The 18,693-nt window shown below is 37.8% G+C and overlaps 1 protein-coding gene across 6 annotated transcripts in view; it reads left to right on the forward strand.

Annotated features, from left to right (window-relative positions):
* Positions 1 to 18,693, forward strand: part of ptpn3 (protein tyrosine phosphatase non-receptor type 3) — a 190,152-nt gene that overhangs the window by 59,065 nt on the left and 112,394 nt on the right. For all 6 annotated transcript variants that reach the window (XR_009318150.1, XM_059012938.1, XM_034059035.3 and 3 more), the window contains one exon: positions 16,437 to 16,591. Coding sequence is in view for 5 of the 6 variants with exons in the window: in XM_059012938.1 (XP_058868921.1) it covers positions 16,437 to 16,591 (155 nt within the window). In the remaining variant the exon portion in view is untranslated. The remainder of the gene's footprint in view (positions 1 to 16,436; positions 16,592 to 18,693) is intronic.

Below are 18,693 nucleotides of genomic sequence, written 5' to 3' on the forward strand. Positions count from 1 at the left end.
CGTATACACAAATCCTCGGGTCCTTCCGGGTTCTTTTCCAATAACCAAAACAAAGGAACAGATTACGTTGCTCTGTCCCCTACTTATACCATCACTCTTGACCCCTTGGTAAACGATTGCAGCTGCTCCTCCAATCCGCAGCTGCCACATCAGCACCTGTGTAGAAAACTGGAAGAAAGTGGGCGGCAAAGGCTGCCCTCCGTATCAGTGATATCATGGGGCAAGTACAGCGTGGAAGAGGAGGCCTTGGTCTCAGTTCAGCTCCTCCTACATGGCACAAAGCAGCCCCAGCTCAACGAGGTGCAAAAGCAGGGAGAGAGGATGAGGTGTGTAAAGGCTGTTTAGTGCTAGTGGTGCTAGTGAGAATAGACGAGATGGGACGAGATGGGAGAGTGTGGGGAAAAAAGCAAGATCGGCTGCTGAAATCTATGGACAGTGGAACACGGCAGGATCAGTTTCCTCATCAGGTCAACATATGATGTTCTCCCATCACCACAGAACCTTAATCTATGGGTAGGAGAGGATCCGTTGTGTCCTTTGTGTTCGTCGCCAGCTACATTAAGACAGTTTGTAAGATGGTCATGACCAGGTACTGTGATGCTTGGCCTTAGCATTGGAAGACAAGCGCAGCATGACCAACAGATTGCCAGCAATATATGACTGACGAAGAACAACATTCCACTGTCCAGGGGAGCAACCTCCAAGAAAAGGTGTTAAAACCAGAACTCTTCTCTTCTAGGACAACTGGAAGCTGCTAGACTGGAAAATGCTGTCAGATGTTGGACAACGGCTTATTTTCTCACCTGAGATTGCCAGCACTAACCTTTGACCTGATATTGTCTTGTGGTCTGGATCAACACGCCTTGTTCACCTGGTAGAGTTAACAGGGCCATGGGAGGATGCTGTGGATGAGGCGTATGAAAGGAAGAAACTTCAGTACACTCAACTAGCTGCTGAAGCGGAACAGCAAGGATGGAGAGTCCAGGTTTACCCAGTGGAGGTGGGTTGTCGAGGATGTGTGGCACACTCAACAACCTGGTTTCTCAGAGACATCGCATTCAGTGGTCAAGAGTTGCACTGTGGTTTATCCCTGGAGCCAGCATTGCAGCCATTGTGTGTGCTGATGCACCAGGGAGGCAAAATAGGCTGATCCCTGGAGCCAGCATTACACTTTAGCCATCAACAACAGGCAGAAGGAGATCTACATCATCAGATGAAAGGAAACACAGATGGATCACATTAGTTTACAGTAAAATAAACTATGTCTTAGTTTGTGCTTGTCTTGGCGAGAGCTGAGTCCAATATCAGCATGAAGTTTTAACACCTAACTCTCATGTAATGGAAATAATTAACTACTTTTTAATAATAATAATACTAATAATAATAATAATAATAATAATAATAATAATAATAATAATAATAATAAATAATTTAGTAATTCAACAAATAATCTTTGTCAAAAAACAAACACATTTTATTTATTAAATTAGTTCATGACAATTATTTCGTGTGTCCTTTTTTTGCTTTTATTACGGCTATCAGACGCTTATGATCATTCTTAACTAGTATGTTATATCTTGTCGGTGAAATCTGGGCCCAGTCTTGCATATTTCCTTCAGCTTGGACAGATTGGATACACAGTGCTTGGCTACAGTCCAGAACATTTCTGTTGGATTGAGATCTGGTGATTGCGAAAGCCATTCCAGAACTGTTATCTTTTTGTTTTCGTCTAGATTTCCAGAGTTGACTTAGCTGTATTCTTTGGGCCTTTGTCCTGTTGGAAGAATACCCCTATATCATGATTGAACCAACAACATTTTCTTCATTGAAGACTTTCCCCTTTTTTTTCCCAACATACTTTGGTCAAATTTTGGGGAAAACTTGTATATTAGTCTCATCAGACCAGAGAATTTTGTTGAAGAATGCTTCAGATTCCCGTATTTTTCTTGACACATTTTAGTAGTTTGCAGCAAGGTCTACGGTACATGCATACAACTCTTCTGTGTTCAAGTGCCCTTATGCAGTTCTTTTGTGCACTATTATGCCTGATGCTTCTACATTTTTTCTTTAAGTCCTTGGCTGTTCATCTTGGATTTTTCTTAGCTGCTCGGACCTGCTGTACCCATCATTTTCTTTTGGAGCTCCACTTCTTTGAAGCGTTTCAGTTGAATTTGTTCTGTGGCACTTCTTGATTATTTCACTGATTTTGTGGATTTTGGTATTCCATATTTCTTTGATAGTGCTCTGTTGCTATTTTATTTGTTGCAGTTTGCTGTGAGTGCTTTTGTCTTGACCATCATCTGCTGTGTTGCAAAAAGGTTCTTGTTCAACAGATTTTGGAAAAAAATGACCTATTTTTCTGGCTATTAACTTTTATAATGCAGCTTAATTGCTGTGTAATGGTTTTCAATCAATTTATATATTTTTTAATTAGTTGTATTACATTTTTACAGACGTTTAATGTTAATGTAATGAACAAATATTTGAAATTATTTAAGTGCATTTTTTAAAATGTTTTTATAAAGATTGTTTGATAAACGACCAGGAATTATGCATTTTTGTCTTATTAATGGTGTCATATCTGTCATATTGGTGGCTAATGTTCCATGTACGTTTGTCTGCGGCCTGTATAGTGTGTCCTTCATGGAGCCTTACAATACATTTTTCTTACTGTAGAATTTTAAACGGAAGGCAGTTGAAAAAGACAAGCCTTCAACGTAACCTTAAAAATATCAACTGTCTCTGTGGCAAGGCTAATTACTGTAGTTGGTAAGAGAATTCCAGAGCTGCTAACCATAGCAACTGAAATCCCTGGAATTGCAGCCCTCGCGACCTTGCCTCCGTTGAGCTGAGTAGAGAGTCCCAGTGGCTGAACTGGGTGGGGAAGCAATGCTTCTCAGTAGGTCTGTTGTTGTTGTTGCCATGGTGTTGGACTCATTACACACTATTCTTGCTTTTGTTGAGCTAGGCCTTGGGGATTTTTAACAGACTTCAGTGTGGATGGGACCTTAGTTCAAGGTCTCTTCTGAAAACGGGCATGTCATCAAAGGGCAAAGCACTGATTTTAAATGAGCTAGGTATTTTTTTTGTGCTGATCTGGTGTTGAAATGTTTAAAAATGTTTTACCAATTTTAGGCTGTGCAAGAATGGGGAGGTGATAATTGATTAACTATTTGGCTGATTTCATGATACAAGGACTCAAAGGTATTCAACCACTCCTGCTTGTTTTGTGGTGCTTGGGGGTGGAATAGCTGATGTATTTCAAGAGGGGACGCATCAGGAAAAGAAGTGGTCTATGTACTGGGTAAAATGAGCGAAAAATTACATTTCTTATTTCCAGATGCATTTTTGTAAGTTTCACCTTTCATAACAGAAAGCCTGGATTGTCTCTTTTAAACAGTTGGGTACTTGATAGCTGCAGGAATCTGACTGTGTTTGTAACTCTTCACAAATGATTGTGGCAGCCTAGCGGGTAAACCTATTTCTAGGTACATAGGTAAATGCTTGAGAGCATTTTAACAACTTCCACTGAAAACCTTGCTTTGTATTATCTCAAGTGCAAGCTTGAGTCTCCTGTTACAAGATTTCCTTTCTTGATAATATTGACGAATGCTGACCTAATTGTCACAGAGAATGCCACACTGCTGATGTGTCCATTCAACAGAGAAAGCATGACTGTATAGTTAAGACAGGATTGCTCTTTAATACTTCAGAGTTACTCTAGTGTGCGAAGTCTGTACCATGGAATTTGTATGTGTTGGCTGTGATCCAGAATTGTCAGCCATTACTTGTTCAGCAAAGCACAGCCCGTAAACTCACCTTCCAACCTCAGAATTCAATAGTGAGGTTGCTTTATACAGAATTTTCCTGTTCTATTACTTACTGTAGTTGCTGATAGAATGGTACAGTAGCGAGGTCAATGCAGTGTGGTGGCATTATGATCTACTGCTGTTTTGAATCATTAAAATAGACTAAAATGTGGTGTTTGTCTTTGTTTGCTGGTGCAGTTACTGCATGTCTACAGTAGAATGTGAATGGTGTGTAAAATGAAGTTACACTGAGTCACAGTGATCTACAGTACAGTACTGCTCTATTGCTGTTTGTTGCATTGTATGCTGGGTTTCCTAAGAACTCAATTGTATATCACCTTTTGGTGTAGGAACAGAAAACACATACTGTACTAGAAGATATTAAAAAATGAATTATAGCAAAATGTATTAAAAGGCCATACCAAAGGGAGACAACCTTTTGCATGTCTCAGGGCATTATTCAAAGGTAAATACATTACCTCTTGGCCAGCACCACATTAACATTGTGTTACAAACATTCTGCTGTGTATGAGTTCAGCTGCATGTAAATCATATACTGCAGATCACCAGCAATGTATATTATTAAGAAGACTGTATTGTGGCCCCATGCCCTGGTGCTGATATTAAGACTACCTTGTTACTGTTATTACCAAAATGATCAGATGCCTGCAGTCTGTCTTACAGTAGATGCAACATCTTTGGGTACAATGTTTTGTTTCTGAGAATCTCAGGATCAGGTGAGCCTGTATACTCTGTGGTAAGGTGTTGGTAGCAGGCCATTGCACATCCGATCTGTTCCTTAATGTCATCGTTGGTAGATTACGAACAAGATTATTTAACTGTTGTGTACGTGCTATAACATGTATTTAGACAGTCAGGATCGATAATGAACGTTATAGCTAGAAATATATATTTTTTGGTTTTAAATGTACTGTACCTTAAAGACGGTACAGTCAGCACTCACATATCCGACCCTATAAAATTTTGACTGCAGCGACGGTTAAATGAGTGTGACGCAGATCTGATTATTTCATTTTGGCCCGTTCCAACCCTTGTCCGTTTTTCAGGGAACACAGAAAAAGATACAACATCAAAAATACATATCGGAAAAGACTGTGTTTTAAAATAAGTAGGCTTCCATTTAGATGTACTGGATTGGCTTTGTTGGTAAAGTAATATTTTCAACGGAAGAAGTATTTTAATTCAGAACGATATGATTCTGAAAATACTTTTAAATCTGATGCGTATTGTAGCAGTATGTAAAATTCCCCGTTAACGACCCAACAGCAAAATGAAATCAAAATGTTACCCGTGCACAGAACTGCATACAACGTGAAAGGTAACGCAGTTTAGCAAAAGATAAAAAAAATTAAAAATAAAAGAACAACGCAGTTTCCAAAGTCAGTATTCAAAATTGCAGAATATAGTGCTTGGTAAGGCCCGAATGTCACAGTTCACTTGCAAATGAAAATGCACAAAAACAACTAAAGATCACAGATAAAAAACATACATCACAGTATCTAAAACTGTTTAATGATTAACTGTTACATTACTGTAGCTTGTCCTTTCGCTTTGTTTTGGCTGCATTTTCGTCAGGTGAAACTGGAGGAAGTGCTGTATAACTGCACAGGGGTCTCGCTATTTACCGCAAAAAAAAAAAAAAGCAAAATACAGTAAAATACAACTAAGATATAATTAAAGATAAAATATAAAGAAATTGCCACTGTCATGCATATTCATGAGCAGTCAAGACTGGGGCGTGGTTTGGTAGTGGGTAGATTTATTGTCTAGCTACTAATTAATTGCAACTGCTTCAGACTATTTTGGCAGAGAGAAAAAAAATGCAGGCTGTGACGGTTAAACAAGTAAATTGTAACAGTGAAGAGATGGGCTTTAGGGGTGTGCTTTTGGTAAATTTTTATGAGCGTTTAAACTTTGCAATGTCAGCGTTTAAACCATATCTACATACACACACACACACACACACACACACACACACTTTATATTACATTCTGATACTGACAGCCCTGATTAGTAGTTTCTAAGCAAATAAACCCTAAATAAGCAAATAACATTTTAACATTGGAAAGACTTAACTACAAAGTAAAAAAAAAAAAAAAAAAAACACCTACACATCAAAGTATATATTGACATGTTTATATTTATGGTTGTAATTAAAGTTGCTAATGAAGATATAACTTTATACTATATACATATTGAACACATTTTCGGATACTATAATGTTTTTAGAATAGTGTGTTTCTTAAAGGTTCATTTAACAACAACAAAACAGGAACCTATTACGTTTTTTTTGTAGTTGTGTGTTTTTTTTTATTTATTTATTTATTTTTTATAAGTAACTTTGCCCAAAATTATATGGTTTAAAAAAATAAATAAATAAATAAATTAGAGAGACGAACATCACACACTGTACAGCGCCCAAGCGAGTTTTACAATTGAAAAAAAGTTGGAAATACTTTCACTTCTGGAAAAGGTAATTACCAGGGATAAAGTGGCACAATATTTTGAAATTTTAAAGAGCACAGTGACTGATATTAAAAAGTCTGCCTCCAGAAATTTAAAAGTTTGTGGTCTTTGATAGTAGGGGTGGGATTTTTGAGATATATTGCTGCTCAAGACGAGTACTTGTGCATTACAATTTCCGAGTACTCAAATGAAACACCACTCTCCTCACATACTGTACTAGTGTACATAAACCTCCCAAACATTGCCACAAGGCCTATTTTAAATGCCAAATTAACACACAATCAAGTAATAGGAGGCTGTGTGGTCCAGTGGTTAAAAAAAGGGCTTGTAACCAGGAGGTCCCCGGTTCAAATCCCACCTTAGCCACTGACTCAATGTGTGACCCTGAGCAACTCACTTAACCTCCTTGTGCTCTGTCTGACAATGCAGCTGATGCATAGTTCACACACCTTAGTCTCTGTAAGTCGCCTTGGATAAAGGCGTCTGCTAAATAAACAAATAATAATAATAATAATAATAAAAGCTTACAGAACAATTTCAAGTAAAAAAAGCCTTCCACCTATGGGAAGATAGGGGAATGGGGTCCACGAGTCTGTGGTAATTGCAACTTTTTCTCCCTTTTGAAAGTTTTGTATGAACAACTGCAGCATGATTTTCTTTAAGTTTTTCCAGCCTCGCTGTTATTGTTTTATGGGTTGGCACAGTATTGGGATAATCTTACATCGATTTCAAAACTGCTGCATTCATGATTCACACACACTGTCCTCGGGATAACATGATCACGCCTCATGTTTGGCCAAATCTATAGCAAATGTTGTTATGGATGTTTGCTTTTTATTGCCATCAGTAACTCCACCCACAATAATTCTGAATGTTTTCATTTAAAATTGTGAAGCATTGAACTTGTGTTTTTGTGGTACGGCAATTTTGTTTGTCATAATTATTTACATACCACGGTTTTCTCGTCCGTTCCTCAAATTACTTCCTCAATCGTGGCTCCTTTTGTTTAGAGATGCCATTTTAAATATAGAACCAACTCAGAAAAAAACGCTGGTCATACGTTATTTAACCTCGCCATGGAATTGATACCATACCACGCCTACTACAGGTATAAACACACACAGTGCACCAATGAAGTGGCAGATCAACCGAGAATAAAACCCGCCCCAGTGTCGATCTTTCTATTGCACAAATTAGATAAGCTACTTGGAGGCAATTGCCAAACCACTTCCTTTTTTTATCGTCTCATATGCGATGGACTACTGATGATAAATTACTAAAATGAATGCATAAAAAAAATATACGTTTGGTGACGTTTGTCACGTAACCGGTTATACTCTTTAGAGTTTATACGTTTTAAACGTTTAAAATTCCCACCCCTAATGGGCTTTGTATCAGAAAAGTTGTGACGGAGTTGGAAATTTTATTCTTAATACAAGGGCGGTAAAACGCGACTGATGTGTATCTGGGTAACGGATATCTGAGTGCTGACTGTATTACGTTCACAGCCAACTCTTTTGTGAATTGGTTTTCAGAATATCGCAATAGGCTCGACAGTTTGGAAAAGTCATAATGTAAACAGTGTTGGACCTTATAGTGGTTGTACAGTATCTTAAATAATCCCATAATTCATACCTGTTCGCTATGTACTTTACTGTAGGTCTCCTGTGTACTGCCCTGTTTTGAAAGAAACATACTTGTTTTGAAAGCATCATCAGGCTACAGACTTCATGTGTAATGAACAAAAGTTATTGTATTTCTTGCTCTTATTGTATTACTTGTATTGTAACACTTGAAATGTATTTGCTTACGATTGTAAGTCGCCCTGGATAAGGGCGTCTGCTAAGAAATAAATAATAATAATAATAATAATAATAATAATAATAATGAAATTGGTGGATAGCCAATAAACACCGGAAAAACTGTGGAAATGGTTAATCAATTCACTTTTGACTTTACCCTATTCCCATTAAAAAAATAAAACCTACTACAAAAATAATAATAATAAATACATTTCCCAGTGCTGCTGGGCAGTGTCCCGCCTTCCTGACTTGTATCTATCATTGATTCATTCTCAATACTTTGAACCCGCCCCAACTACTGAATGACAGCGCATTCTTACATTTCAAAGGTTTTTACAAAGGAGGACACGGACAACATGCCCCACATGTCGACCTGTTCCTATCCAGTTTTAAATAACTTTAGCATAACAGAGGCAGAAGTGTTAAAAGGACTAGGAGCTCTTAAAATAAACAAATCCCCTGGGCCGGATGAGATCCTCCCAATAGTACTCAAAGAAATGAAAGAAGTTATTTACAAACCGCTAACCATCATCATGCAACAGTCTCTTGACACAGGGGTTGTACTGACAGACAGGAAAATTGCAAATGTAATATTGATCCACGAAAAGGGAGATTAAACCGAACCAGGTAACTACAGACCAATAAGCCTGACTTCTATTATATGTAAACTTATGGAAACTATAATAAGATCCAAAATGGAAAATTACCTATATGGTAACAATATCCTGGGAGACAGTCAGCATGGTTTTAGGAAAGGGAGATCGTGTCTAACTACCCTGCTTGATTTTTTTTGAGGATGCAACATCGACAATGGATAATAGCAAAGAATATGACATGGTTTATTTAGATTTCCAGAAAGCTTTTGACAAAGTCCCGCATAAAAGATTAATTCTCAAACTGAACGCAGTAGGGATTTAAGGAAATGCATGCATATGGATTAGGGAGTGGTTAACATGTAGAAAACAGAAAGTACTGATTAGAGGAGAAACCTCAAAATGGAGCGAGGTAACCAGTGGTGTACCACAGGGATCAGTATTAGGTCCTCTGCTATTCCTAATCTAAATTCATGATTTAGATTCTGGTATAGTAAGCAAACTTGTTAAATTTGCAGACGACACAAAAAGAGGAGGAGTGGCAAACACTGTTGCAGCAGCAAAGGTCATTCAAAATGATCTAGACAGCATTCAGAACTGGGCAGACACATGGCAAATTACATTTGATAGAGAAAAGTGTACGGTACTGCACGCAGGCAATAAAAATGTGCATTATAAATATCATATGGGAGATACTGAAATTGAAGAAGGAATCTATGAAAAAGACCTAGAACTTGACTCAGAAATGTGAGAAGTTGTGAGAAGTGTTGAATTTAAATCAAGGGAAGTAATGTTAAAACTTTACAATGCATTAGATAAAGGGGCATTCAGAACAGAAAATAGGAGGCACTATTTTACACAGAGAATTGTGAGGGTCTGGAACCAACTCCCCAGTAATGTTGTTGAAGCTGACACCCTGGGATCCTTCAAGAAGCTGCTTGATGAGATTCTGGGATCAATAAGCTACTAACAACCAAACGAGCAAGATGGGCAAGATCTTATGTTCTTATGTTCTATTGGAGACTCCGCTTGCGAGATTTAAAATGAGATTACAAACAAACAAAAAAAACACTCAAGCATTTTGGAAAGTAACCGAAAACACTCATTTCAGTATATCAAAAACGAAAACCCCGAAAAAAAACGATTTACATAAAACTTGAAAATTAGCTAAAAATAAGCACCGAAAAATACAATTAATAAAACCCGAAAAACAGAAGCCCTATTTATATTATACCAAATACTTTCTAGTATGACACTAGGTTAAAGAAAGGTCTCCATTTGCTTGAAGGAAGTCTGACTGTTTTACTCTTTGAATCGCTTCACCTCAGCAGTGTCTTCAGTGTCAGAGAATGTCCGTGGCAACAAAGCACATTAATCAACTAGGGCAGCAGCTTGCTGGTAACACCAAGGAAGGTTTTGAAGAGGGAGTGGACAGCTTAAGGCTGCATTCATACCGGGTCCGTTTCAAATAGACTCGGTCTGGTTCATTTCGTTTGAAACAATGTTACAATGTGCTTGCTATTCACACTTATCTGATTCTTTGAATGCAAGCTAATGTTTGGGTCCTGCAAGGTATCTTGAAAGATGGCAGCCATTTGAAGTATTGCTTCAGTTTGTAATATCATGTTTTAGATTCTTACATACATAGTGCTGTGGAAGAAAACATGGGAACGGGGGTCGCTAATTTAATGAATACATCTCTGTTGTATGCCTACAGTAGGAGAACAGTAGACAGTTACCCAATTCAGCACGGTTCTCCTACTGTAGGCATTAAACAAAGTAATTGGAGAAAAAATTGGAGAATATATTTGACTATTTTTGTGAGTTTTGTCCAGTTCGGCTTGGCTTTTGCTGTCTGACTACATTTCTATGGGAGCTTTAGTTTCTCGCACTGTCCATGTAATTTAGGGTTACCAGATTTGCAGAGTGAAAAACTGGGTCTTTTTTTTTTTCATCAATTCACTGATGCTGTAGCAACTCTTAAGCCTTTAAAATACAGTAACACAATAATAGTTTAAAAATTAAACAGCATTATTTTCTTTATATTGTCATCTGAAAAAAAATGTAATGTACAAAAAGCCAGATTAAAATATAGATCAGATGTAGTATTACCATTTAAACATGTGATAAATACATAATCAGAATGATTAAACAAATAATCCATATTATCCAAATAAACCCTCTCAACAGACACAGTGTGAACAGCCTAATTTCTCTCTGTGAGATGACCCAGGAACTGCAGACAGATATTTCTTTAACCTAGTGAAGTACCATGTTTTGAACATGGTTTTTCTTTCAAAATTGCAAATTTCAGACTTACAACAGATTTTTGATATTATTATTTTGTTAGCTGTAGTACAACCTATTTTTAAAGACCTAAGATCACACTGTACATGTAAGAAAACTTAAATGAGAGCTTTATGATTTGGCTTTATTTGCTTGTGTTCTTTTCAAAAACATGGAGGATGATTGTTCACCAGAAGGAATATTTCCTAAAAATGAAATCCAACCTAATGATCTTTGTGTTTGTGGGTCCAACTTTTAAAAAGATTATGTAATACTGCATATTATTGTATATAAATAATATCAATTACATTTATGAAGTTGAGATCAGGAGTTGCAACTGTAAGTAGCACTTTAGATAACCTGGACTTTTATTAGAGGCACTTAGAATAATATTGCTGGTACTCGACTTTTTTTTTTTTTTTTTTAAATCCTTAATTAACCACTGGGGAAATTACTCAAATGATGTTTGGTTAGGCTATAAGATCTATACGGAACAGGACAGTACAGCAGCCCAGTGATAAATGAGCCATGTCACTAAGTCTGAGAATGAGATCAGAGACAGAGTGAGTTTGTGTACTGTATGGCGATACGAGCCAGCAGAATTACTGTAATCTACAAAATGCTGTGCCAAGTAAAGCAAGCTTTTATTAGTTAATCAAGTATACAGTTTTTTAAATTCTATGGTTGTAGCATAACAATTGAGTTTAGGAATGGGCATGTGTAATTGTTGGACAATCGATTTGAAAATAGTTTAGAAAATTACTAATCATATAATCTATCTTGTGTTGCAACAGATATAAATGGTCTGAACAGACCCATTAACTATGCTAAGCCTGCTGCTGCAGCCCAACATGTTATGTTAAATAAATCAATATTTATGGCTCTAAATTACTCAAGCTCCTGACAGATACAAAAAAGGCATTCTTAAAAGCGCAGGGTGATACAGTACTGTAGCTACGGGTAACTGAGGTGTTTTGAATGCACCATTGGACGTATTCAAACTATATTTATTTAATCAATGTAATGAATACAAGAGGCTACAAAATAGAGGTATTTTACAAAAAATGACATTTCATACAATACGGTATTGTCGGCGGTCATTTATACTTAAACAGCTGTGGTTAATATTAATAAGCAAGCTGATACCAAACAGAACATGAATGAGATTGCAGCCAATACATAAAACAAAATAAATAAATAAATAAATAAATAAATAAATAAATTCCAGTCTGATTTTCATAAAATAAAATTGTTTTGTTTGGGGACATTTTACCAAAGCAAACACTAAAAGATTAAAATTCACACTTTGCAATTAAATAAGAAGCATAATAACCACCTACGATACACGCATGTGGCTGTGGCTTTGTGACTGCGAGACTTGGAGTATGTCCTGCACAAGCAGCAGAAATACATTATAGCTTACTTCACCAAATGCACTCCACAAAGGATCGAATAATTAACTTAATGGTTGAAATGATCGCAGAAGATAAATTGACTAATAACACTGTTGAAAGACTTGGTTGAAAAAAAAACATGTTTACATATACTGTACACACAGTTACTATATGGTAACAATACATTGTGCAGGTAAGGTAACAATGTTAAGATGCCCCTAGAGCACCCCAGGGCCAAATGTAATGTGATGGTCCTGAAGCATGAGCATTGATGCTACAGAATGAATACTGTGTATATTTTAGTAAAACTTTTCTTCATACCTACAAGGAGTTGCAACTTTTGCTAAACAGTTATAGAGATCTGTTGTGTGTGTGTGTGTATGTCCGTACATACAGTAGTGTAGTGTAGCCTATGTATTTGAAACACAACCTTCTTGCGTTCTAACATTTAATAAAGTACATGATTTATTGATGCGTAATGAACATGCATTCATCCATGTACGTGCATACAGCATGTGCTGGACACTCACATTCTTATGTATATGATCTAATGTGGAATATCGGGTATAAATTATAAACATTTATAGAATTCATGAGTTTAGTGACTTTCAAACTTTATTGGGGGGGGTGGTGGGTGGGGGTTAATTCAGTATCTGGAATACTTGTTGCATGGACTATGTTTTAATTGTATCTAACCAGACCATTTCTCTGATGAATACAGGAAATCTCAAAATAACCAGGTTTTGAGCAGAAAACTAGGCCTATATTTTAAAATGTCAAAGGCAAAGAGAACAATCTGAACTACCAGATCATCACTTGACTATTGTAATTGGCATAAGTGTTATAAGTGTGCCAATTATAACACAGGCCTGTGTAATTACAGCTGTCAATAACTGTTGTTATTATATATCTTTTTTGTGGTTGGGAGGGGGTTAACTTTAAACATCACTGAGTAGGAGTAACCTGACTTTGTCTCAATCCATTTGTAATGTCATTGTTGGTGTATCCCCTGACCTCATGTCTGTCTGTCAATCTCAGTTAACTCGACTGGTGGAGACTCGACACCTTCGCTTAATTCAACGGACAGTCTTGGTCCCGAATTTCCTCCATATAAAATATATGCATCCTGCCTCTATTTATTTATTTATTTATTTATTTATTTTTAATTCAACACCACGCTTTACTTGAAACTCAACACTTATTACCGGTACCAAAGGGATAAAAACTATTAAAAATATTAGTGAATAAATCAACACTGTTGTTTCACATGACTGACCTCTGACTGGAAATGGATCGTTCATTCATTCATTCATTCATTCATTCATTCATTCATTCACAACTACGAAGTGCAGCTGGTTAGTGTCTGTTCATAATGAGTGAGAAGTTAGTTCTCGTTCAATTGGCTTAAAACTCAGGTTATTCTGGATAATAAGCTTGTCAGCAGAACTTTCAAAGCGTATGTTTTTACATGAGAAACAATCGAGAATGTTTGATTTCTGTGTGAAACTGTAAGTTGTTGTTTATTGTTTTTGTTCACTGAGTTAATTCTGTATAATGTACATTTTGTTAACTTTTGCTATTTAAGCTGTCGAATTAGACAGTTCAAGCCAATAACTTAAAGTATAGTCAAGAGTTTGTGGTTGGATTGTTTTTGTAAAAATAGCGCTGCAGTTATTTTATTAATTAATATTTCAATCGAACTATACGAGTTGTACCGAGTTTGTACTTTACTGTATACTGTAATTGATTATTATTATTATTATTATTATTATTAGTATTATTTACTTCTTAGCAGACGCCCTTATCCAGGGCGACTCACAATTGTCAGAAGATATCACATTATTTTTACATACATTTACCCATTTATACAGTTGGGTTTTTACTGAAGCAATCTAGGTAAAGTACCTTGCTCAAGGGTACAACAGCAGTGTCCCCACTGGTGATTGAACCCACGACTCTCCGGTCAAGAGTCCATTCACTGCAGTTCTTTCAACCATTTTCATAAGGACATTTAACTAAAAGTAAACTTGTAAATACTGTAATACTGTAAACATGTGAGTTCTGTTACTTATATGCATGTCAATGCCATGTCTCATGTGCACCCGTAGTTTACTCGACATCTTGGATAAGTCAACACTAAATGGCATCCCCGTGGGGTGTCAAGTTAACCAAGGTTGACTGTATATAATATTATTTTATATAGGGATGCACCGAATCCAAGTTTTTGAGATTCGGCTGAATACCGAATCCATCTCAAAAGATTCAGGCCGAATACCGAATCTACAAAAACTGTCAAGAAAAACTGAAGGAAACTGTTGAATGAAAAACAGACTGGCAGCTACTAACAAGGGTCACGCACAGTCTATTGTTTTGAGCCTTTTAGTTCATAGTATTTTTATTACCGAGTGGAAATATATCCCTGAATAAGATTTCAGTTTGAAACTTACACAATTTATCGCTAGCCCCCTCTCCCCACAATAGAAACGTCAAAATACAGAACTGTTTACTTTACCTTTACAAGAAAGGAGAGCTGCATCTTTGCCATAACCCACTATTTTCTTTAATGACATTTCAACCTGTGTCACCTGATCTGACAGTAGGGTTGTCAGCAGACTCCAGAATCTCGGGACACTTTAAGGCAGGTCAGGTTTTGTAACTCACCTCTCTAAAATGTAATGTATTCAGTAAAGTGAGTGTGAATTGTGCAAACTGTCACTAAATTAATTGAATCGTTTTACTTAATTGTTACCAAAAGCACACACCTGCCTGCGAGGATCGTTTCCATCACTCAGACCTATACAGTAGCTGATTGGCTTTCTGAGTCTCTGACTGGGCGGGACTGTGTGAAGCAAGAAATATTAAACAAATAGAAACTATACCTGCTGTCACAAGGTTAAATGAAGGAGTGCAGGTGAGTGCAAAGTTATCTATAATAATGGTGTTGCACTATTTTGATAGATATTGTTTACTGAATAAAAAAATTCAAGCAATACGATTAATTGTTTTTAAGAGGTGCTGTGGATAGAATCGCCACCACAATTAAACAATTAAATACATTTACTAAACTGCTGAAGCAATTCACACTCACTTTACACGTCGAATACATTGCAGTTTAGTGAGGTGAGTTAAAAAACCTGACCTGCCTTAGTGTCCCGAGGTTCTGGAGCCTGTTGGCAACCCTATCTGAGAGCTATGAGGAAAAAATGACCATGATGAGTGACCTGAATCTCACTGCGAAATAAAACCCACATTGATTTAAATGCACAGTGTGTGTAACACATATCAGACCAAGCAATAACGCCCACAATTCTACAACAGTTTGCCATTACTATATTTTACAGGTTTACTGCATAACTTTACTCCATGAAAAGTCTGATGTGACTGTGCTGTTGCATACGGGGGTATGTTTGCATTCAGCAGCTGCATGATGTGTTTAGTACGTGTGCCATTACTAATAGGGAGTTGAGAGCTGCGACAGAGTTCATCAAAAGTGTTCTTGTTATTAAATACAAAAGTTATGTTCAATACAGGATTTGTGTCTTTTATTTAAGGAAGAACCTCACACATTGGAGGGATATATTAAAATGGATATGCGTTTGGGTGGATGTAGGATTCGGATTCGGTTCACCGAATCCTAAGTATTCGGCCTGAATACTTTTTGAGCAGGGTTCAGATTCAGCCTGAATCCGAAACCGAATCCTGGATTCGGTGCATCCCTAATTTTATATTTATAATCTCACCTCCGGGTGGCCTACCGGTGGGCTACAGTTATTAAAATAAAATGAAGATATTTATTTTACAAGCTTGCTTGCAGAAAAAAAAAACACATGAAAACATTAGCCAGTGAGCTATTAAACCTGTTGTCAAAATCTGTAATTAAAGGTTTTATTAAATACAGTTTTTCACGGTAATCCCTGACTGCGTAAGAAAATGCACCCGGCCCGTGTCTTAAATGTAAATCCTGGAGTCTTTGGTTTGCCACCCAAAAAAAGGTAACAAACCAAGTAATCTGTAATCCTTTTTACACATAATTTATAAATGTATTTTTTTTATTTTCTGTTGTAGGCTATTCATCTCTAGTAATGAACTCCAGGCTTCGTGTGTTGGGCGGGAGAATAAGCAACATACGAGTATCAGAGCTGCCAAAGGACAAGAACAGGTCGGAGGTCGTCTGCAATGTGCATTTCCTGGATGGCACGGTGCAGAGCTTCAGAGTCAATGTAGGTGCCTGAAGAATTTAAATCAGGAGTTTGTAATTATCTCTTATTAGCTCTGTACCGTAGGCTTTTTTGAAATCTAACATCTCACCCAATTTTCCAACAGGAAAAAACTGCATTGTGAGTGTCTTATTACAGTGGGTGGAGTTACACATGCTGTTTGTGAACTAAAGCATGTGTAAAAAAAACTGTGACGCAGAGAAGTTGAATCAGTTTGATGTTGCTTCGTAGAATACATTAAAGGCATGGCATGTAATTACAGTGGAGCCTGGGGGATTCATTAGTGTATGTTGCTTAGAGACTAATTATATAAATTAAATGGTTAGACAGTTAAGCTATAATCTAAAAGCTACTGCTTCAAGCAATACGCAATGGTTGGCTAGAATATAGACAGAATGGTTCCCTTTCAAGTACGAAATGTAACCGTTACCGAATGGGTATTTACCTCTTAAAGACCCGAATCCTGAAAATTGTATACCAAAGCTGCTCTTTGAGCCTGTGGCATAGATGTGGCCCTTCCCCCGAGGACACAAAAGGACTGCGCTCACAGATCTCTGCGCCGTTTTTTCTTTCAAGACTGCTCTGATTGGACAGCCTTGTTCAGATAAGTACGGTGTTGCTTCTATCTGTATATATTTAGCATTTTCTGTGTTTTACACAAATTATATGTGATATATAAACTAATCGCTGTAATAGTTTGTAGCTAATTATGCGCAATTGTGTGCACTACAGCCTGTTGCTTGTTACGTCCTGCTGACTTCCTGCCGTGAAGCCAGCAGCTCGAGTTGCTCCTACCCAGGGATCTAGCAACATAAGTCCTTTGTGCTCTCCCCCCAGGTTACATAGCTCTGGCTGGAGCTTATTTTATTTCTCATTTTTGCTATTCGGCACCATATGAATCATTTTTATATCATTTATGTAATTGTTTAATTACTGTTTTTTGTTGAGTATTTTCTCTTTGTGTTTTTTCTGCAGGCCTGTCTGCAAGGTGGTGCTCAGCACAGCAAGAGCAACTGCTGGGCTCAGCAGCACTGCGCAAGACTCAGATATTTGCTTCGGTTGTTGCTTGCAATTCAACCACAGTATCTTGATGCTGTTTTAGTGACAGCTTATAGCATCACCATTGTGAAGGCTCTTAGTTCATTCTAACAAGCAGGCTTCCCGTGTGGGTACTGTCTGGGTGCTTTTGCCAGTGGCTCCTGCCTGCCAGAGCACGCCAAGGAGACACTGGCTAATCGCAGCTTCTGCAAGTTTTGTGCCCCTTTCTGCAAGTGAACGCTTGAGAAAAGGTTATCCCGCAGCTCAGGCCAGTTTACTGGCTCACCACGGTGGACCTCCTATTACACCTAGTTCCACATCCCCATAAAACAAGCGCACAGGAAGTGCCTGCGGTTTGTCTTTCAGGGAACAGCGTACGAGGTCCATGTCTTAACATTTGGTCTCTCCCGAATTCCATGTGCGTTCTCGAAGTGCATGAAACTATCTTGGACCCATTGAGACTCAAAGACATCAGAGTACTCAATTATCTGGAAGACTAGCTAATTTGTGCCCAGTCTCCAGCACAGGCAGAGGTCCACAGGGAACTTGTCACCGGCCACCTTCAACGGTTGGGCCTTATGGTGAATCATGTGAAGAGCCAGCTCACGTCTTCCCACACAGCCTCCTATCTCGGAGTGTGCTTGAACTCCGGGGCCATGCTGACCACTCTGTGTGTGTGTGTGTGGCGAGTTTGTCTGCGCGTATGGAGGAGCAAGACTTTTTGACTCTTTTAACTTTTTGGTGTCCTGCTTTGTCTGCACCGCTGGTGGAAACCCAGCACACTGTTGATACATTGTTGTCAGAAGTGGAGATGAGGCAGGTACCCTGGCACACACTCGGAAGCTGGCAGGGGAGAATGTAGTAATGCAAAACTACATTGGCCCAGTATCGATGTTGACGCGTTGGACGAAACTAGACTCGCCCAGGCTATCCCCTAAAAAATGGGTTAGGCGTAAAGTTCCCTTCACGGCAAGCACGTTGTGTCAAAGCATCAGCTTAACAGTCATTTTTTAGAATACTGTAAATCTTATGGAGGCTTTCACACCGGCCTCATGGTGTTAAACAGA

This window comes from Acipenser ruthenus, chromosome 3 (assembly GCF_902713425.1).
Source record: "Acipenser ruthenus chromosome 3, fAciRut3.2 maternal haplotype, whole genome shotgun sequence".
NCBI classification, from domain to species: Eukaryota; Metazoa; Chordata; class Actinopteri; order Acipenseriformes; family Acipenseridae; genus Acipenser; species Acipenser ruthenus.